The sequence below is a fragment of the Pteronotus mesoamericanus genome, unplaced genomic scaffold, assembly GCF_021234165.1.
Source record: "Pteronotus mesoamericanus isolate MK-2021 breed Mesoamerican mustached bat unplaced genomic scaffold, CSHL_Meso_final contig_69, whole genome shotgun sequence".
In the NCBI taxonomy this organism is placed as follows: Eukaryota; Metazoa; Chordata; class Mammalia; order Chiroptera; family Mormoopidae; genus Pteronotus; species Pteronotus mesoamericanus.
In genome coordinates this window covers 2,416,457-2,436,082 of record NW_026555237.1, presented here as the reverse complement: position 1 = coordinate 2,436,082, position 19,626 = coordinate 2,416,457, and the positions used below count along the sequence as shown (strand labels likewise).

Below are 19,626 nucleotides of genomic sequence, written 5' to 3'. Positions count from 1 at the left end.
ACCCCGTGTTGTTCAAGGGTCATCTGGGTAATGGGCCTTCCTGGTATTACTGCAGTTGGGGTCTTCCTTGTTTTTCCAGCTTGGTTAGAGGGAGTTGGTCGGCATTGTTCTGAAGCTAGAGGAATAGTGATACCCAGGATCGGGGAGCTGCTTGTTTGGGTGGGATAAAGTCATGAGTCAGGTTTACCAGTAATCTTTCATTTAAACAGCCATTTATGAGCAGCTATGGCTTTCCTGGCATTCCTCATTTTAGAGGCTTAGAGAATGGGAGACAGACATGGGACAAGGGTAATAACAAAAGTTTGTAGAAAGAGCTATGGAAGTTTTGGAAATTTTAGAAAATCTACCAGCATCCATCTATTTAATTAGAGTGTACCAAAAGACCTAGGTTTGTAGCTCCTGAGAACTTTTGAGAATTGTTTTACAGTGATTTGGTCAATTATCTCCAAGTTGAGGCCACACTTGTTTCCCAAAGGGTGGAGGCAGTGCTTGACAATAAGAGCACAGCCATGTTGAGGGTATTGACAAGATGCTGCATCCTTACCAAAGCGACATTTACATTCTTGTTGCGGGGAGGGGCTGTCATTTGAAAAGGCTTCACATAATTAGCAAGCCCTTTAGATAGTATGCTAGGATATTCTTTCCCTGGTTTGCATAGGCCACAAAAATTACAGCCTTAACTCAGCATTTATTTGCAGGACTACAGATTTTCACTAGCAAAGGTCATCTAACTGGCTTCCTCTAACCTGCACAAATCCTGTTTACATATTGGAAGAGAAGAGTGGCCCACAGTTAGGTAACTTGGTACAGAGGGAGGTCAACATTTCTGAAGTCATTTCTGTAGGTGCTCACTTGTCTTGGAGCCACTGCACATTTGACCTAGCTTCTTGAGTCATTTCATCAATGTGAGCCACAAGTCACCACCTTCAGTGACCACACAGGATTGACAACAGGATTTTGAAATGTATTTCTCACTGCTGTAATTATCTTCTGGGTGGACTGTGTGATGAGTTGGTGACCGATTGCTGAAATACATGCTGTGTGAAGCGTGGAATCTAGCAGTCATGAACGGAGTTCACCAGAAATGCATGAAGGTCTTGCTAAAGTACAGCTGTACAAGGATGTGATATAGAAAGATCCCCCAACTGGCAGGTGTGCTGGCCCCAGATCTTCCTGTTTCCTCAGCATTTAGTGGGAGGAGTTGGTCTAAATGACTTTCAGAGTATCACCTGGCTTTAGATTTGGTGATGTTTTTATTGTTTGCTGGACCTAGGGTAAAACCCACTAGAATGGGAAATGTTGGCTCATGTTTTCAGCCAAATGTGTCAACAAAGAGAATTCTACAGCTTTTTTTCTTTTGTATTATGGAAAATAGCTGGCAATTTAAAAAACCTGTATTACTTGGCTGTAGCCATGTCATCATTTCATAGTCTCAGATGTGTGAGAATTTAGTAGCAGAACACTAAGATGTTGAGTTTGCTTTAATATGTCCTATTATACTCATGATATTATGTTTTGCTAACTTAGGTGCCCTTTGTTTGTAGAGAAGCAACACTTAATTTTTCACCTGAAGATGTATTAACTTGATTTAGAGGTCTATTCTTTGTAAAAGATTGGGAAGAGGCCTAACGGTTCTATTTGGTTAGAAGCTTAAAATGATAGATTCATACTTTATTTGGTGATGAAGAAAACTGATGACCTCAGAATTCAAGGGTATACCTCAAAGCCCCAAACTTTAGGCAGTCAATCTCAGAAAAGATTTTACGGGAATGGCTGTTAATATGTACATCTATTGCTTCCCGCTTAATATAGAAATTCTGAAAGTTTTTTTTGGTAGGTCGGAACCCACCCTAGTTACTTGTCATTCTTTCAGATGCAAGCAGTTGGGGGCATTGGACCATATGCTTATGAAATGTTGGTTCAAAGGATGGAATCTTGTAATTACTAAGTAGAGCTTTTATCTACAAAGGTCAGAGATATATAAGGTTATTGAATCACACATTTTCATGGCTCCATCTGCCTCAGTGTTCCTGCCATTGTGTAGACTGCCATGCAAAATGACTTAGGATTAGAACATGGAGTTCCATTTGCTTACAATGTTGGCCTTATTTAATGGCAATGTAAGGAAAAGTTACAGAGGCTGTGAAGGTGCAGCTGTCTGTGTGCAGAAATCACAAGTGGATACATTTGGGAGCCTGAGGAAAGGGATGGTGCTGATGTTGGTGCGCTAACTAGAGAATGGCATAATTTAACACATTAATGAGGGGCCAGACTGGATCCACTTCACCCTTACCCAGGAGGAGAGGAAGCACTTGGGGAGCGGTGGCTTGTTTTCTTTTCAATTTGCAAATACAGTGAACAGGACCCTCACGAGTCCGTGCCGTGAGGAGGGCCAGCTAGTTCCCACAGCAACACATGCTCTGTGTCAAGGAGGCTGTTACCCTGGGGAGATTGGCACCAGGCTGGGAAGCTGCTTCTCTGTCTGTTGGCACGTCATCTACACATATGAATACACATGTGCATAGTGGTCATCCGCATCACATAATCCATTTTAATTCCACCCAAAAGTAGACGGCATTGCACCCCATGTAATGGCAGGACCTAATGGTAGAAAATGGGGGGAAATAAAATCCTCACATATATTATAAGAGTCCTTATTTTTGTTCCTTTGTTTCACTGTTTTCTTTATCTGCATTTTTTTTTCCCCTCCCAAGTGGAAGAAGACACAGAAGAAAGCTCAAGATCAGGTAGAGAGTCTGTGTCTACAGCCAGTGACCAGCCTTCACATTCTCTGGACAGACAAATGAATGGGAACCAAGAGAAAGGAGATAAGACTAATAGAAGAAAGGATAAAACTGGAAAAGACAAGAAGAAAGATAGAGATAAGGAAAAGGACAAAATGAAAGCCAAGAAGGGAATGCTGAAGGGCCTGGGAGATATGTTCAGGTAAGTCTTTACCAACCGAAACCAGATCATTCCTCAACATACATATGAGGTTAATAAAAAAATACTAAAAGCACAGAGTTGAAAACATTGTCTTTGAGGTCAACCAAAATTCTTTCCTAATTTCCAGCCTTGGCTACTTCGTTTTTACATTCTTAAGGATTTCACTTTAATTTTTTTAGACCTTTTTAGCAGCCTTAAAGATATCTTGCCAGCCATGGAAATGACTGTTAAGAGGCAGGAGGGCAAGTCTGCATCTTAGCTCTGCATACGAGTAACAGCCCCACAGAGACAAAGGGCTGTTAGAGCAGTGTGTGTTCTTTTGTGAGTGTGAACAATGGCTCATTATTTAAATTTATCGTAGTTCAAGTTAGCAGTAGCATTTAAAGATTCATTAAATAACAATTCTAATAAAAAATGCTACAAATAGAGCTTCAATTAAGCTATGTTGATTAATTTGTTACTTTACGTCTGTAAAGATTTCATTAAATGTGGTCTCTGGCTGTTTTCTGACAGCAGTTTTTGTGTCCCTAAATTATATTTCAGGATTACTTAGCATATTATTCTTTACAAATCATTGCAACACAATAAAAGTGACAAGTTGTTAAGAAGTTTCAGTGCAACTCTTCCATAAATGTTCATCCATGGTGATTTATGATATTCAGGTATTTAATGTGTAATAGAAAGATTACTTGATTGTCCCATAAATTACACCCCAAAACACATCGTGGTGATGGTTTAAATTTGAAAACATACAGCATAGTCACTCAGCTCTTCAAAGTACTTATACTACAGTATGAAGCCCTTTCTTTTAATGTTTTTAAATTGACAATGTGAATGAGTTTTTATTTTTACACAATTTTTAAATTGATGATCTCGAGGTTGACCTCAGTAACTCAGGAGTTACTCAGGATAATGTCAGGCCTACAGGTGGAGGTCTCAGGGTCCAGCCTGCAGGCCACACAACACAACACAGCACAGCACAGCACAGCACAGCACAACACAACAAATGTGTTCTGTAGATATCTGATTAAGTCGAGTGCATGGAAGAAATAAGCTACAGAGGGCAATAACACAAAACCCAGCCTATTAGTGTATCAGCTTTAATTTAAATACAGTTGGATTTCTCTCTCCAGTGCGTCAGAACATTTGGATTTTCATAGTTTACCTTAGAGTTTTTCTTGATTATATACTAATCCTTCTGAATGCATTTTAAGTCAGATCATCTTTTTTCATTACATTCCATATCCAAGAATGCTTGGGGTGAAGTTGGTGTAATCGCTGCCACTTTATTTCAGTTTCTGTGTTATCCAGGAGGCTTTCCATTCCGCATATGGAAACTTGACAGCTCATAAACTGGCACCTACGTAACACACAGAAATAAGGCTGCTTCCTATCAATTAAAATTGGAGGAATTTGTATGACTGTATTTTTCAAGGTCAAGAGTATGGAAGGGGAGGAAGCAAGCCTCCCCTGACTTACAGGACCCACGTGGAGCCCAGTCTCATTTCCAGGGTTCCTCCAGAAGTGTTACTGAAGGATAATGGCTGGTTAGTTTCCATTCATCAGCTACCGGTTACCTGATAGATAGTGTTCTGTTCTTCTCATGCATTAGAGAATAAGCAAATTTGTAGTTTGTGAAATTATTTTAACTATTAATTATTTTTTTCTGTAACTTGTAACTCCAGAATAAGAGAAGCTTTGTGGTATTTTTCTTTTGGGGACCAGAGGAGTGGGGGCGATGGGGACCATGGAGAAATGTATGTTGTTTCAAAGGGACCACGAAGTACAACACAGCCCAACCCCCTTTTTTGCTATGAGCTCTGTGAAATGTTACATGATGTTTATTCTAGACCAGATTCTATAGCTTATACGTATAACCATCTTTGTGACAGAGAAACAGGTCCATTTATAACTTTGAGTGCCTATATATTCTTGTAAATCAACTTTCATGTTTAGTTGCAGGGGCTAAAGTTTTTTTTTCCTAAAACTAAGTTTATATTCTTCCAGTATTTAAAAATGGCTATTAAGAAAATCAGAGGCATCTACACTTTTCTGGGTACGTGCCATATAAATGGTTTGTTAGAGTCAGCCCACATTGGTTTGTGAAAGCCAGTTTAGTTTTTAGAGATTTTTGCCAACCAGTTATTAAACACAACTGTTACTAAAAATTAAATGTTCTATAAAGTACTTAACATTTGTCACTTCCTAATTATTTTATTACATTGTAGTATAATCTCTGCTCCTGAGGTTCTTTGCGCTGATTGGATTGGTGTGGTGCTGGCTGGTGCCCTGGTGTGCGGCTCCTCTCAGCCTCACCCTCCGTGGCATCGTGCCGCCAACTCCGAATCAGCCATGGTAGGAGTCCTTACTCTGTGGACATGTACAAATTCCACTGAACAGCTTTTTCTCCCAGGAGAGTGCCGCACCGCTGTGGAGGAGGAAAAAAATAAATTCCCTCCGACCCTTCTAAATTCTTCCAGCTGGACAAATAATCAAATTAACATGAGGCAGATTAACAAGAGAAAATGACCAAATTTATTATGTATACACCTATGGAGGTTCCCTAAGAATGTGAAGCCTGCCATCTTTAACAGTGGAACACAGAAAGGACTTCGTCTAAATGGGCCTTGCGAGGTTCCTCCCTGTCTGTCACACTAGTTCATATTGAAATATAGTTATCTGTGATAATAGCTCCCTTCCTGCAGGCCCTCTGTCTAAATACTTTTAGGCAGTTAGAGGGAAAGGCTAAAGGTTTTTCCTGAGTCTGCTATTCTTTACAAATAACCAGCTTAAACTAATACCTATAAAAGGGCATATTTCGGGGTGGCAGACCCAGCCTTGCCTCACCACCATGCGCAGAATGTAAATATGTCATCAGCAGAGTTGTGGTAGCTTTTGTAGTTCCCTTGACCATGGCTGCCTTCTTTCTGACCACGGAGCCCTGCTCATCCCTTCGGGAACTGGGTGAAGCTTACCAAATGTTGCTACTTGGAAATGAGTCTCTATGGGCCCTCAGTCACTTCTTCATACCATTAGTTTCTTCTCCTTAGTGTTTGATGAGACTGTTAATACATTGTTATGTTTTTCAAAACATTTTTAACTGCTTTTATACCTACTGGATCTAATTATTTGAGAGTAACAGACTCTCAAGTTGATTCTTCTATTTTATTTTTTTTTAATAACATAGGGAGTATAGGAAGATTTTAAAATTAGTTGTTTCCTTTCTCTTTGTTCTTTTAAATAGGATGTGATTTTTTTTAGCAGGGTTGCTTTTATATAGCTTAATAAAAACATGTGTGTACATGCATTTCTTAGGGCAGTTTGTAAGGAGATTCAAGTATGACTTGCCTAATGTTGGCCGGGATTATGAAGCAGGGATGTGTGGGTATGTGCACACACACGTGTGTGGGTGTGGGTGTAGGTGTGGGTGTGGGTGTGGTATTGTGATTTTATTTCTGCTTTTTGGTTCAGATAACAGAAAAAAAAAGGCTAAGGGAAAAGCACATTAGATATCAGGAGTCTAGCTCTCTAAGCGTATGAGGTTTTTCTCTTTAGTTGCTTGAGAAAGTAATAATGTGTTTTCTTTCAAAGATAGGCTTGCAGGATCTCCTTCCCCGACACTCACCACCCCCCCAAAACAAAACCAAACAAAACAAAACAAAAAATACACACTCTCTCTTTTTACCCCATAGGGTGTCTGTGATTTTTGGTTAACTTTGATGAGAGCCAAATAGGTGGACCATATTTTTAGAACTGTGCCAGAGGGAATTGTGGCACATTGAGCAAGTATTTTAATTCATTGGTATATACAAATGACTTTTTTTTCTGTTTCACACATTGGATGGTAGTCACTTCAAAAATGATATAGTTATTGGTTAACAACTCTAGGAAAGAATGTTGTGTCATATGAATCACTATTCTGTGGTGTTCCCTTTATGTGAGTTTTATATCTATAAGGAATCAAATAACAGATGTAAAGTGTATCATGTTTGTAAGAATTTCTCCTTGTACATACAACATCCTCTTTTGCACATAAGGACCTCCGGTTGCCTTAATTAAAGTGACTTTGTGTCTCAGAAAGCTGCGTGCACTTACTGAGCCTGTGAGCATGACTTGTGAACGTAATCATTCCACGTGCAATGTGCAGAGCAGGTGGATGGGCCGAAATTTTGAGTCTGTATATGTTTGATTCTCAGATGCTTGGCTATTCAAATTTAATACTGTAAAATATTTCTAAGGATTCTGCAATTATATGAAATTTTCACGAAGGAAGGAAGGCAGGAAGTCTGTACTTTAGAAGGAGAGTGATCTGTTGTGTAATGTTTTAAATGTGTTCATTTTTAAATGAAAACACCAGCATTATTGAACAACATGTTTTTGTCTTAGTTTCTATGTCCAACTTGAAATAATTAACACAATATTAAGCATTTAAAATTACCTAGTCTTCTATTTTCAGCCCTGGTGTAAGTGCAATCTGATACTACTTTTCCTGCAAAATCAGAATTATTATCATTCGAATGTCCTAGAATTCTATGCACTCTATGACTGAAGATTCTTAGGACTGACCTTACTGTGCTCATCTCAGGTTTATATGTGCTATTATCCAAACGTGACAGCTGAGAGCCTGTCACAATGGAAGCTAAAACAAAAGTAATGTTGCAGCATTACCATTATTAAAATCAAATCCTCCAATTACAGCTAAAATGATGACCTAGTCTCTACAGCATTGTTTTATTCAGTCTGTAAGAGGAAATAGATAATTTAGTTTGAAACCTAGTTTGGTTGAAATCAGATCTACTGCTCTTTCCCTTTTTAGAATATAATAGTTTTCAGGACACAATGAACATGATCAGATTTTAAAACTTAATGTTGTAGTTGGATTACCTCTTTTAGGCTGTTGAGAGAATAACAAACACGATTGACTGTTGCACTTCCCTTACCTGTACGTACTAACTGTGTGTCTGTACCGTGTTTCTCGTTCAGCCTTGCCAAACTGAAGCCTGAGAAGAGATGAACAACAAACCAGATTCAAAAATGGCTTGAGAAGCACATGTTGCACAGTTGTTTAAAAAAAAAACAACCCCAATAAATTTACTTTTAATGAATTCTTAGTGGCTGTTGACCAATTTTGTTTACGACATCAGCAGTTTTGATGGCTTTAGGAATTCCATAATAATCAGTTTGGAACTTTTTGATCTTGATTTCAAGCTTGGGGGTTTAAATTACTGCATGAAAAGGCAGAGATGTATTTTTTTCCTATCTTTTTTTATTAGCCCCTTTTTCATAGTGGAAAACCATGGTCCTAGCTGCTGGCGTATTCAGAAATCATCAGCACATACCAATTAGATGTTAGAATCAGTGCTTTCCAGATTCTGTAATGTACCAGTTTGGTTTTGTTGTGCAGCTCAGTGGCTAGGGACACAGGTGGGTGTCCATTAGAATACTCGCCCATCAGTCGACAGGTGGACTAGATTCAAAGTAAGTTGGGCAAAGAAAATTACCTTCATGGGTTACAGAATTTTGACCAAAAAAATGAGGGGATAGGGAAATAAATATCTTGCTCAGGATGGTTTAACCAGCAAGTTCTTCCAGTGGGAAAAAGTGAAGATGTCTGGCCAGTAACCCTGAGGTTTGCTGAGATCACAGAGAGTAAGGGGCACATACTTTTTTGTAAAAATATTTCTGGAAAGAGTCTGTCTGGCTGAGTGTTCCACTCACAGATCCCAGTGCTTGTCCAGCTGCGTCTCGGTGTCCTTCCCTTAGAATGGAGCTTTCTGCCTGGAAGAAGTCTTTGTTTCTCATGGCCCCAGGATTTCCCACATAGATTCTATTTGGTCAGCTCTACTTTCTGAAAATTCTGCGGTTGCTTTCCTCTTAGAAATGAATGTAATAGTGAAAACGAAAACCACTTGCTAAAAAGAGTGTTGTGGAACCAGGTCGCAGGCTGTGAGAAGGGTTTCACTCTGCTGACATGGTAGCAGCTTGCCGTTCCATGCACACGCCCAACTCTGCCAGGCAGAAGCCCTCGCCTCTATTGAAGGAAGGACATGCGCATAACAGGGTTTTTTTTGTTCATGTCAGAAGTATCAGGGCTTGTAGATTTTTTATGACCCAGACCTTGTGAATTAATGTGACCAGTTTCACACTGGTAAAATTAAATGGCATATCGGTTTAAGGAATGTAGTTAAACTAAATATGTACAAACTACCCCATTCAAATGATACAGGACCAGTACTGTCTCATGGAAAAGAGAGAATTTGAAAAGGGCGATGCCGTATAATTGTATTTGCTTTCCTGTTTATCACCTGGACAGAGTAAACATATTGTGCTGTAAGTACACTTATTGGAAGGTTTCCTGGGAATAAGTTACAAATTTGTAAATCCCAAGGACTTAACTGTACGCTTCTTTTAATTTGAATGGAAACAGAGGTTGCTGTTTTAACATAGGAAAGTAGGTATCAGCCTGAACTGTTAGCAAAGATGAGTCTAGGGGAGCTGATACCATATTCTTCAAGTGTTCTTCTTTTCCTTGTTAGCAGTTTTAAGGAGAGCCTTCGACATCCACAGCCCACATCTGACTGCAGAGGAAGCCAGAGAGGCTCAGAGCATGACAGCTAGGCCTTTCCAAGACCTTCCTGATGGTTTTAATGTTTTTTGTTTTTTTTTTTCCCATAGACCTGCGGCATGACTATAGAATGCAAGTGTCAAGGATGACACTTATTTTATAGTCTCTGTAAAGCAGACCTTTTTGTAAAAGAAATTTTTGACAGTTCTGAGATGCTAAGTCAATTTCAATTCCAGGCTGGGTAGGAAATGGAGTCTTTTTTTCTGCAAGTGATATGAAAATTGAAGGCTAGTGACTGTTCACTCTCTAATAACACGGGGTAAATAAATACTGTCACACCACTGAAAAATACACTAGAAGACTGGCTCAGCTAATGACATACACCACAACATATTGGAATTATTATATCCAATTTTTTTTATTTGTTACCATTAGAGACTCTATATCTTTTACATTGAAAATAATGGATCAAGTACATGTTATTCCTAAATGTATTTTTATCAAGCCACAAATTATTATATAAAGGTAATTGATTCTTACAATAGTCTTAAAGAATTCACTGGGGAAATGACCTCTTTCATAACTGAATGTGGGATCTTTTTTAAACATATGTTTAATAATAGCCAATTTAGAAACAGAAGACTGAAATTGGGTTAAATTTCATATCATAGTGAAATAACGATGTCTCCTGTGAACCTTTCTACTTAACATTTTGTTTTAGGGTGAATGAGCCAGCCATGCTTTATGCCAGTGATTTTCAAACTTTTTCACCTCATGGCACACACAAACTACCAAAATTCTACAGCACACCAGAAAATACATTTTTTTTTTTTTTGCTGATGTGACAAATAGGTATAATTTTGATTCATTCACACCAGGCTGCTGTTCTTCTGTTGGCTGTTGCCATTTTTTTTATTTGACAACCTAAGGGAAAGGAGGTCAGTGCCCCTAACTATATAGTGAAGTATTGCATGTTTTTAAAAATGCTTTCAGTAAACCTGTTGAAAATTGCTGCTTTATGCTAAGGCCAAGCCGCCAAAGCCATTCCAACAGTTTCTTGCCTCTTCCAGAACTTTTGCCTCTCCACAGTTCTTTCTTCTCTCTTTCACATCATCAGTGACACCCTTCTCTACTGGGTCATTTTCATTTTGTCCTACACTAGGCTGTTATTTCTCCTGTCTCAGAGAAAAGCCTCTTTCCCCCTCCCAGCCCTTTGAACTGCTACCTTATGTTCTCTTCCCCCCTTTAGAGCAAACCTTCGGATACATTTGTATTTTCTCTCCATTTCCTGTTCTCTCTTAAACTCCCTTCAGTGAAGGGTTCATCCTCCTCATTCCACAAAACCTGCTCTCATCCATGCTGGCCCCGGTGCCCTCGTGGGTGAGCCTTCCCTGCACAGGCGCTTGGCACAGCTGTCTCGTTTCCTCTGGGATCGCCCTTGCCGTGTCGTCTCCTTCCTTTCTGCCTGCCATTTCCGTGTCCTTGGCCAATTCTGCATCAAGCTCTGTTCTGATATTGGAGTGCCCCAGCATGCAGTCCTTAATCCCATTCTCTTTTTCTCTTTTCAATAACACAGAATTTTTATATTCTCAGGAAACAGAGCCTCAGGGCTCTAAAAACAGCCTATGGGCAGATGACTCCCAGCTTCACATCTCCCACTTGCAGTCCATTGTGAACTCTGGATTTGGAGGCCAGATTGTCTTCTAGACATATGCACTCGGCTCAGCCCCGGATAGTTTGCCCAGAACTTCTGCTCTCATTCTTCCTTTTCCCAGATAATGGCAGCTGTGTTTACAGTCGGTCAAATCCAAAACCTTGGAATAATTCTTGACTCCTATTTTTTCCTTACATCCCACATTTAACTTATTCATGTTCAAAAGCCAAAGCCCATTTAATGTGGTTTCAACACACATCTCAAATGCTAGCACTTCCAGCGCCCTCCCTGCTGCCCCACGGTCCAGTGATGAAGCCCTCATCCTCCCCTCCCTGCTTCCGCAGAGCCCCTTGGCAAGCAGCTACAAGTCACGTTACTTCCCTCCTCCCTTCAGCACTCCCAGGGCCCTCACTCACAGTAAGGGTCACCTGTTGGACCCTGCAGGACTTGCCCCAACCTCTCTGACCTCATTCCTTCTATGCTTTCCTGCGCTGCCTTTACTCTAGCGACAATGGCATCATCTTCTCTCAATCTGTCAAGTCTGTTACAGCCTTTGTTCTTCCTCACCCCTCTACCCAGAATCATCTTTTCTCAAGTAACCAAAGGTTCTCTCTTGTGCCTTTAACATCTTTACTCAAATGCCACCTTTCCAGGTCAATCCAACATTGCAGACTTTGCTTCCTACCACTTCGTGGATATTTCCTGCTCCACTTTTTGGCATTATTTTCCTCCTCTGCACTCATCCTCACCTGACATACAATATATCCCACAGACTTGGGTTAGTAAGTCAAGAATGGTGGGGCTTGTTAACTGTCTTTCCCCTGCTACATCCCTAGCAGGCTGCCTGGTGCATAGTCAGTGCCCAGTAGTAAAACAGATGCTAGTGCCTGCACCCCTTCAGTGCACCCCCCCAACTTCCAGCGGCTGGTTTCTACTTGGTGCCCAAGGCCTCCCTGGAGCCTTTGAAGGAAGCTCAGCTTCTCTAAGATAATGTTTGTGGAGCAAATGAATAAGTAAATAAAATTTCTAGAGTAAGGGATGGCATGTATGTGACTAGTTTCTACAAGTTGTCATACCAGGGGAGTACTAATTGTGGGTGGTGTTCTTGTCTTTGATGGTTGGTGTCACTTCCGAATCCCCCTGTGACGGAGGTGGCAGCTAGTTCCTGGAGAGCAGATCTAGTCACGCACCTCGGATTTACAGCATGGTCTTTGGTTTGTTGTTGAAGTTACCATTTTCTTGGCTCTTATTAGCCATATGTGATTTAATTATTTTTCTATTACAGCAGATTTGCAAAAAAAAAAAAAAAAAGGATCCAAATTAAATTCATTTTGGGCAGTTTCTAGCCTTCAGGCTGGGAATTGTATAGTTGAGGCCAAGCCAGGAATACATGTTAAAGTTGCACTATTAATGTCTTCATAAGCCTCAAAGTGTCAGCTTCCATGAGATGGTGTAGGAGTCTGTCCCTAAAAGAAGTCAGAACCTTGATGTTACTCTTCACAAGCTTTCAGAGCTGCTGCTGCCTAGGACAGGAGCTGGGCAAACCCCTGCCCTCTGCGGGCCGTGCCCCGGCACTTGCAGGCTGCCTCATCCATAGGCAGTACCCTGAGCGGCTCATTCTTCCCAGCAGCCCTGGCAGACACTGCTGAGTGCCTGGGGCCTGGCCTCCCCCTGGGGCCGGAAATCCTCCTGATTCTTAGGTGTGGCTTCACTGGGAGTGGGGGGCAACTTCACCTCCTTAGTTTCTGCTTCCATAACATCTATAATATTTTGTTATAACATGCATTTCTTCTGTAAACATTATTTCTCTCTCCTCTTTGTTTATTTAAGAGTTCCAGGTCTTTAAAAAAGAAAATAAAGGAATAATTTTACATTCTTTGTCCACCCAAAGAAACAGACTTTGAAATGAACTAAACTGATACAAACTAACTGCAGTGTCCCTACTTTCAGTACTAAGGTGTCTTAATCCTTAGTCCTTAGTCCTTAATCCTTAGTCACCCAGAGACACCAGGGGTGTCTCTGCCCCTCCAGGTGACTTAGAAGGTTCCCCATTATCACTCCAGTTCCCATTTCTGATTGTGTTGGGTCTCGCTGGTCATTATATCCGCCTTCCTGTAGTGACTTCCACCAATACTCTGGCTAGTGGCTAGTGTTCACCAAATGCTTGCATGCTGGACAGTCTGATGAAACTACTATTCTCGATTACCCACTTAATCTATATAGTAACCCCAAAGTAGGTGCCCATTTAGCCCCATTGCATGGATGAAGAAACCAGACACACAGGTTCAAAGAGGTAAACTAATTACCAGGCTTGCAGAGTGGTCCATGGTGAAGCCACACTGAGCCCACTTCTGGATTTGGAATAGGGATCTGCCCCTAAGGGGTATGTCTGCCCTTCTGCTGAAACAGTGGTGCCTTCCTGGCTTTTCCCACTGCTGTTCTGCTGCACCCACACTGAAGTGGGAGCCACGGTGGCTGTGAAACTAAGCTCATGAGGCAGCATTGCTCTGTGTGCTAAGAAAAAAGATAGATCCCTGTTGCTAGCTGGGAAATGTGGAAGTTAGTGTCTTTTGAAGCTGACTTTTCATTTGTGTTCCTGTCCTGTTTGATTCTATAGCTTTCTATGTCTGGGGTCCTTTATTTTATTTTTTTTTTCCCCAAAATGATTCTTAAGGACTTGGAAATTTCATTATTAATTTAAAAACTACCAAGTGCCATGTTCCCTCCCCAACACCTGACTCTGAAACCTGCCTATCCTGTATCAGGAATGCCACGGAGATGGAAACAGAAACGTCTCGCTTCCCTCCTGCTCTTTTCTCAAATGGCTGCTGAGTCCTGACTGCTTCTGTTTTGACAGCTCACTTCCCTTCCCTTCTACATTCCTTCCTGTACCTTAGTTCTGCTCTACCACTGCTGTGTCTTTTATTTTTCCCTATGAAAATAATTGTGAGGCCACTCTTCTTTTCCTCAGGATCTGTTTGAAGTCTCTGCTTGTCTACTAATGGTCTGGAGCTTTCCGGGTCCCCCCTCCCTTTAACCCTGTCAGTGTTGCCCATATCAGCAGGCCTGCCAACCTGTGGGTGCCTCGGAGGCCAGGCTCACCTCAGGGCCCTGCCCTGCAGAGGCTACTTGGGTCAGTTGCTCCCCTCGGCCCTTCTGCTCATGCGTCTGTCAGGGACCTCAGACCTGGCTGTGGTGAATTTTCACTGCTGCTCGTAGGGAACTAACTTCTCACCTAATTTCTGTTTTTATAACTGATTTTAGTCATGAGGAAAACATCTCAAGTTAGTTTACTTTTGAATTCCTAGAATTTCAAGTTTCTTTCCTTTCCTTTTAGAATATGGTGCTAAAAACATTTCTTAATTGAGAAAATGATATCGTCTACTTCCTTTATCTCAGTGTAGATTGATTCTGAAACAGTTGTAAGACAGCAAACTTTAGACCAGCTGGAGATAGGCACTCTCACAAGAAGGAGGTTTCCCTTGGGTGTTCTTCCTAGAGCACAGCAGCAGCCACTTCCTGGTGTCCTCAGGGCGCCGTGGGGAAGCAGTCTAACTGTCCACACACGGCACTCTCTGATGCACACCTGAGTTGTCCTAGACATGCTGGAGGAATGGCAATTGCCCTGAAATAAACCTGATTCGCTGTGTCTCAACATTCAGGTAAGTATAAATGACAAGTAAACCTCCTGATATAGTCCATCATATTTCAGCACTTAATGATGAGTATCCTATTAAAGATGAACTTTCACTGCTCCTGTACCAGTTGTTGGGTGAGAGCTGACGATCAAGAGCCGAGGAAATCTACATACAGTGTGTGAAGTGCAGCCTCTTCCGCATTTCCCACCCTGAAGCTGATGGGAAAGTCCAGCAACATGCTGTGGGTAGGGGTGGGCTTCTGGCCCTACTTACCTCTCAGGGAACAGCTTCACTCCCTTCTGTCCCCACCGTCCGCTGTAGTGTTATGGGGCTCAGAGGCACTCACGGCAGGTGCGTGCATCCATGTGCCTCACACAAAGAAGCACCTGGGTAATGAAGTAAGTTGAGGATTTTACTACTTACTTGGCAGGAATTGTTTCTAACGATGACCAGGAAGAATTTTTTCAAGTCTAGTTTTGGAACATGCATGATTCTTGGATAATTGTGAGATAAGACCATTAATGCAAACCTACCAATATTTACTAGGGGCCTGCTATGTGCCAGGCCTCATGCTGGGAGAGAGGACTTCAGTGGTGCATATACCACAGCAAGCAGGAGCTGAGAAGAGGGCTGTGTGAGGAAGAGCAAGTGGGCCTGACCCAGATGCGGAGAGTCAGCCTCACTCCAGGAGCTGATGTTGCAGCTGAGATCCAAAACATGATGAGTTCTCTATCTGAAGAGGGTTCTGGGGGAAAGGAGTATTGCATCAGTGGGATTCAGACTCTCGATACGATCCACCTTGCAACCCCATGTACACACATGTACACAAGTCAGTAAAACATTGCACCAAGTAATGCTTGCCCTTCCACGCTCTGACTCTGTTTTATGGATGTTGCTGAGAGACAGCAGGTTAAGGACCTGAGCTCTGAAGTTAGGTTGTCTGTGTCTGAATCCTAGCTGCACACTGAGCAGCCTGGTGTTTGGGCAAGTTAACAAACATCTTGGTGTTTTACTTTTCTCACTTGTAAAGTATGAATAATAATGGTACCTGCTTCACAGGGTGTTTTAAAGCTACAGTGAATTAATATGTACAAAGCACTTGAGAACCACACACACACACACCCCCTTCGCCCCCGGGTACATAGACTGCATGATGTAAATGTTAGTTACTATTATTTTTCTGTAATTCATTTAAAAAATACTAGATGTAAAAATCAATTTTACATCTTTAATGGGTTGAAACACACACTTTGAAAAATACTATTTAGAAATAATTTCAGGGGTGTCCAAGCTGTAGCCTAGGGGCACATGCAGCCCAGGATGGCTATGAATGTGGCCCAACACAAAATCATAAATTTACTGAAAGTCTTTTTTTTTTTTTGCTCATCAGTTTTTGTTAGTGTTTATGTATTTAATGTGTGGCCCAAGACAACTCTTCTTCCATCTGGCCCAGGGAAGCCAAAAAGTTGGACACCCATGGTAGATGGTGGAAATCCTCTAGGTTGGCAGAGGGGAGGAGGGAGGAGCCTGGACGTGCTTGAAAGGCATCGTGGCCTAATCTTAAGGACAGGTGGAAGTCCTTCAAGAGAATGGCTTGGTAACATTTATGTTCTTTAGAAAATTAAAAGATTACTTTAACTACAGCATATAGAATTTAGAAAGGGCTGAACTAGAGTGAATGCAAGGAACTCAGGCAGCTGTTGTGAAAGTCACCACCATAAGTGGTGGTGACTGTGGGCACAGAGATACTGTATATATTTCTCAAGTGGAATCTGGGGAAGTTGGTTAATTGGTCAGATGTGGAAAAAAATGAGAGAGGGAACAGTAAGAAGTAATTCCACGGTTTTGGCCTCATCGATGGGGTAGATAGTCACACAGAGACTGGAAAACAGGAGGAGTGTCATATTTGGGTAAACATAGTATATTGAATCTTTTACTTGTCTGCAATCTGCCCAAGTGCTGGTGACTAGTGGGCGGAAGGGGCTGGCCCCAAAAAGCTGATACTTGACACCATGGCGGTATTAGTGGAGGGGGCTTCTGGGAACTGTGTGCAGGTAAGAGGAGCAACCAAGGCCTGAGTTCTGAGGATTCTTCAAATGCTGGGGGCAGCTCAGGGTGGGGAAGGAACTGTCAGTTATTGAGAAGAAGCCTCTGTAGAGAGAGGAGGAAAACCACAAGAGTACGGTCTTTAAAGCCAAGGCTAGAGTGTGTTCTTTTTATTAATTATGTAGAGCAACACAGTCAACCGTGTTCCTGCTGAGAGGTCAAAAGGTAGTCATGGTTTCAGCTTCATGGGAATTATTAACATCAGTAGGTGTCAGCAGACCAATTTTGAATGGTTACTCCTTGTTATGTGACGTACTTCAGTGTCTGATGCTGACGCTAGTACAGACAGTCTCTGATGCTGATGGTTGTTCCAAGTTAAGGACATCATGTATTAATTCCTATTTTAAGAGGAACAAAGCTCTTTTTCTCCCAACACTCCCTACACAAACGCAGAAGCCTGTGTCAGATTTCCATATTTTCCAGTAATAGAAATGACATTTAAGTGACATTAATCCCAATCATAGGTTTTCACAAAGAATTGTAGAAATTAGAGTATGAGGAATTATTTTTTTTTAAAGCAACTTACTACCAAAGTGTCATTTGGAGGGAAAATTTAATGATTATTTTTACTGATAAGGTGTTACTCCTTAGCTTCGCTGGTGAGAGGACGTAGCCTCCACACCCGTTTCTCTTTTGTCTAAGGAGGTGGCAGTTGTGGTATTGACCAGAGTGGGTGTGGCTGCTGATGACATCAGCTACTCTGAATTATGATGGTGCCTACTTTCAGTTTTTGCTTATGTTTATAAAACAAGAGAGTACGTAGGTCTGCCAACTAGCTTGTTTCATCAAAGTGCCAGGATCAAAGTTACCTTTTTTGAAAACCTTTTTTTTCCAAACAGAAAATATTGAGGCATTTAACTATTATAACACATGATCCAGAATCCTCACTCTATGCTTAATTTTCAGACTGTGTTTTTCCAGGACCTAATTTTTTCAAGGTGCATGGGTATTTCCAACCCATGGCTTAAAGAAAAAAATCAAGTATAAATTGTGATTTGCAGATGTCCTTTTTTTCAAGGCAACACAATGAGTCTTTATGTTATATCCAGGAGGATTTAAAGTGTTAGGTATGTCCAAGCTATTAATGCTTTATGTAGGCTATTAAAATTATTATATTGACCATGCCCAAGATTCCAGTTTTTTGGCCCTTTCAGAAGGGTTCCTAGCTGTGCTCTGCCTACATGCATAATTTAAAATAAAAATCATTGTGTTATTTTTACATGCATTTTATTTATTTTTAAATTGAATGTATTGGGTTGACACTGATAAACAAAATTGTACGGGTTTCACGTGCACAATTCTACAACATGTCATCTTTATGTTTTATTGTATCTTCACCACCCCAAGTCGAGTCTCTGTCCATCACCATTTATCCCCCCATAAACCCTCCTCCACCTCCCTCCGCCCCAATTACTCCAGCAGTCACCACACTGTTGTCCATGTCCATGGGTTTTTATTTTTTTCTTTTTTGCTTAATCCCTATACTGTCCTCCCATGCCCTCCCCTCACTCTGCTCTCCCTCCCTGAGAGCCGTCAGCCTGCTCTCTATCTATGAGTCTGTCACTATTTTGCTTGTTAGTTCATTTTGTTCATTAAATCCACATGAGTGAAATCATGTGATACTTGTTTTCTGTGACTCACTTACTTCATTTGGCATAATATTCCCCCGTGGGGACAGTCCACCCATACTATAGCAAAGAGTAAAATTTCCTTCTTTTTTATGACCAAGTAGAATTCCATTGTGTAAATGTACCACAGCTTTTCTATCCACTCATCTACTGATAAACAGTTGGGCTGCTTCCATATCTTGGCTATTGTAAATAAAGCTACTATAAACATAGGGGTGCTGCATATATTCTTTCAAATAGAGTTTTGGGTTTCTTTGGATATATTCCCAGAAGTGGAATTGCTGGGTCATAAGGCAGTTACATTTTTAATTTTTTGAGGTGCCTCCATACTGCTTTCCACAGTGGCTGCACCAGTCTGCATTTTCACCAACAGTGCAATTAGGGTTCCCCGTTCTCCACATCCTCGCCAGCACTTGTTTGTTGATTTATTGATGAAAGCCACTCAGATGGGTGTGAAGTGATATCACATTGTGGTTTTAATTTGCATTTCTCTGATTAGTGATGTTGAGCATCTTTTCCTATGTCTGTTGGCCATCTGTGTGCCCCCTTTGGAGAAGTGTCTATCCTTTGCTCATTTTTTAATTAGATCCTTTGAGTTTTATAAGTTCCTTATAAATTTTGGATATTAAGATCTTATCAGATGTATCATTGGCAAATATGTTCTAGCATAGAGTGGATTGTCTTTTAATTTTGTTGATGGTTTCTTTAGATGTGCAAAATCTTTTTTGTTTGATGGAGTCCCATTTGTTTTTTTTTTGTTGTTGTTGTTCTTTTGTTTCCCTTACCTAAGATAAACATCAGAAAAAATGCTGTGAGCAATATCTGAGATTTTACTGCCTGTGTTTTCTTCTACAATTTCTATGGTTCCAAGTCTTCAACATTTAAGTCTTAAATTTGTTTTGACTTAATCTGGTGTCATTTTGACTTGACTTGTATGTGGTATAATGATGTGGTCTAATTTCATTTTTCGAACGTATATGTCCAGTTTCCCCAACACCATATATTGACTAGATTATCCTTACCCCATTGTATGTTTTTACCTCCTTTTGTCAAATATTAATTGACTATAAAGGTGTGAGTTTATTTCTG

General features: G+C 40.9%; 1 protein-coding gene across 17 annotated transcripts in view; it reads left to right on the top strand.

The window, feature by feature from the left end:
• PARD3 (par-3 family cell polarity regulator) overlaps positions 1-19,626 on the top strand; it is a 686,226-nt gene that overhangs the window by 457,731 nt on the left and 208,869 nt on the right. For 15 of the 17 annotated variants that reach the window (XM_054582303.1, XM_054582310.1, XM_054582307.1 and 12 more), the window contains one exon: positions 2,715-2,946. In XM_054582303.1, coding sequence (XP_054438278.1) covers positions 2,715-2,946 — 232 coding nt within the window. Of the gene's footprint in view, positions 1-2,714; positions 2,947-7,929; positions 8,026-19,626 lie in introns of those variants that run through there. The other 2 variants (XM_054582313.1, XM_054582312.1) reach the window with 1 other exon arrangement.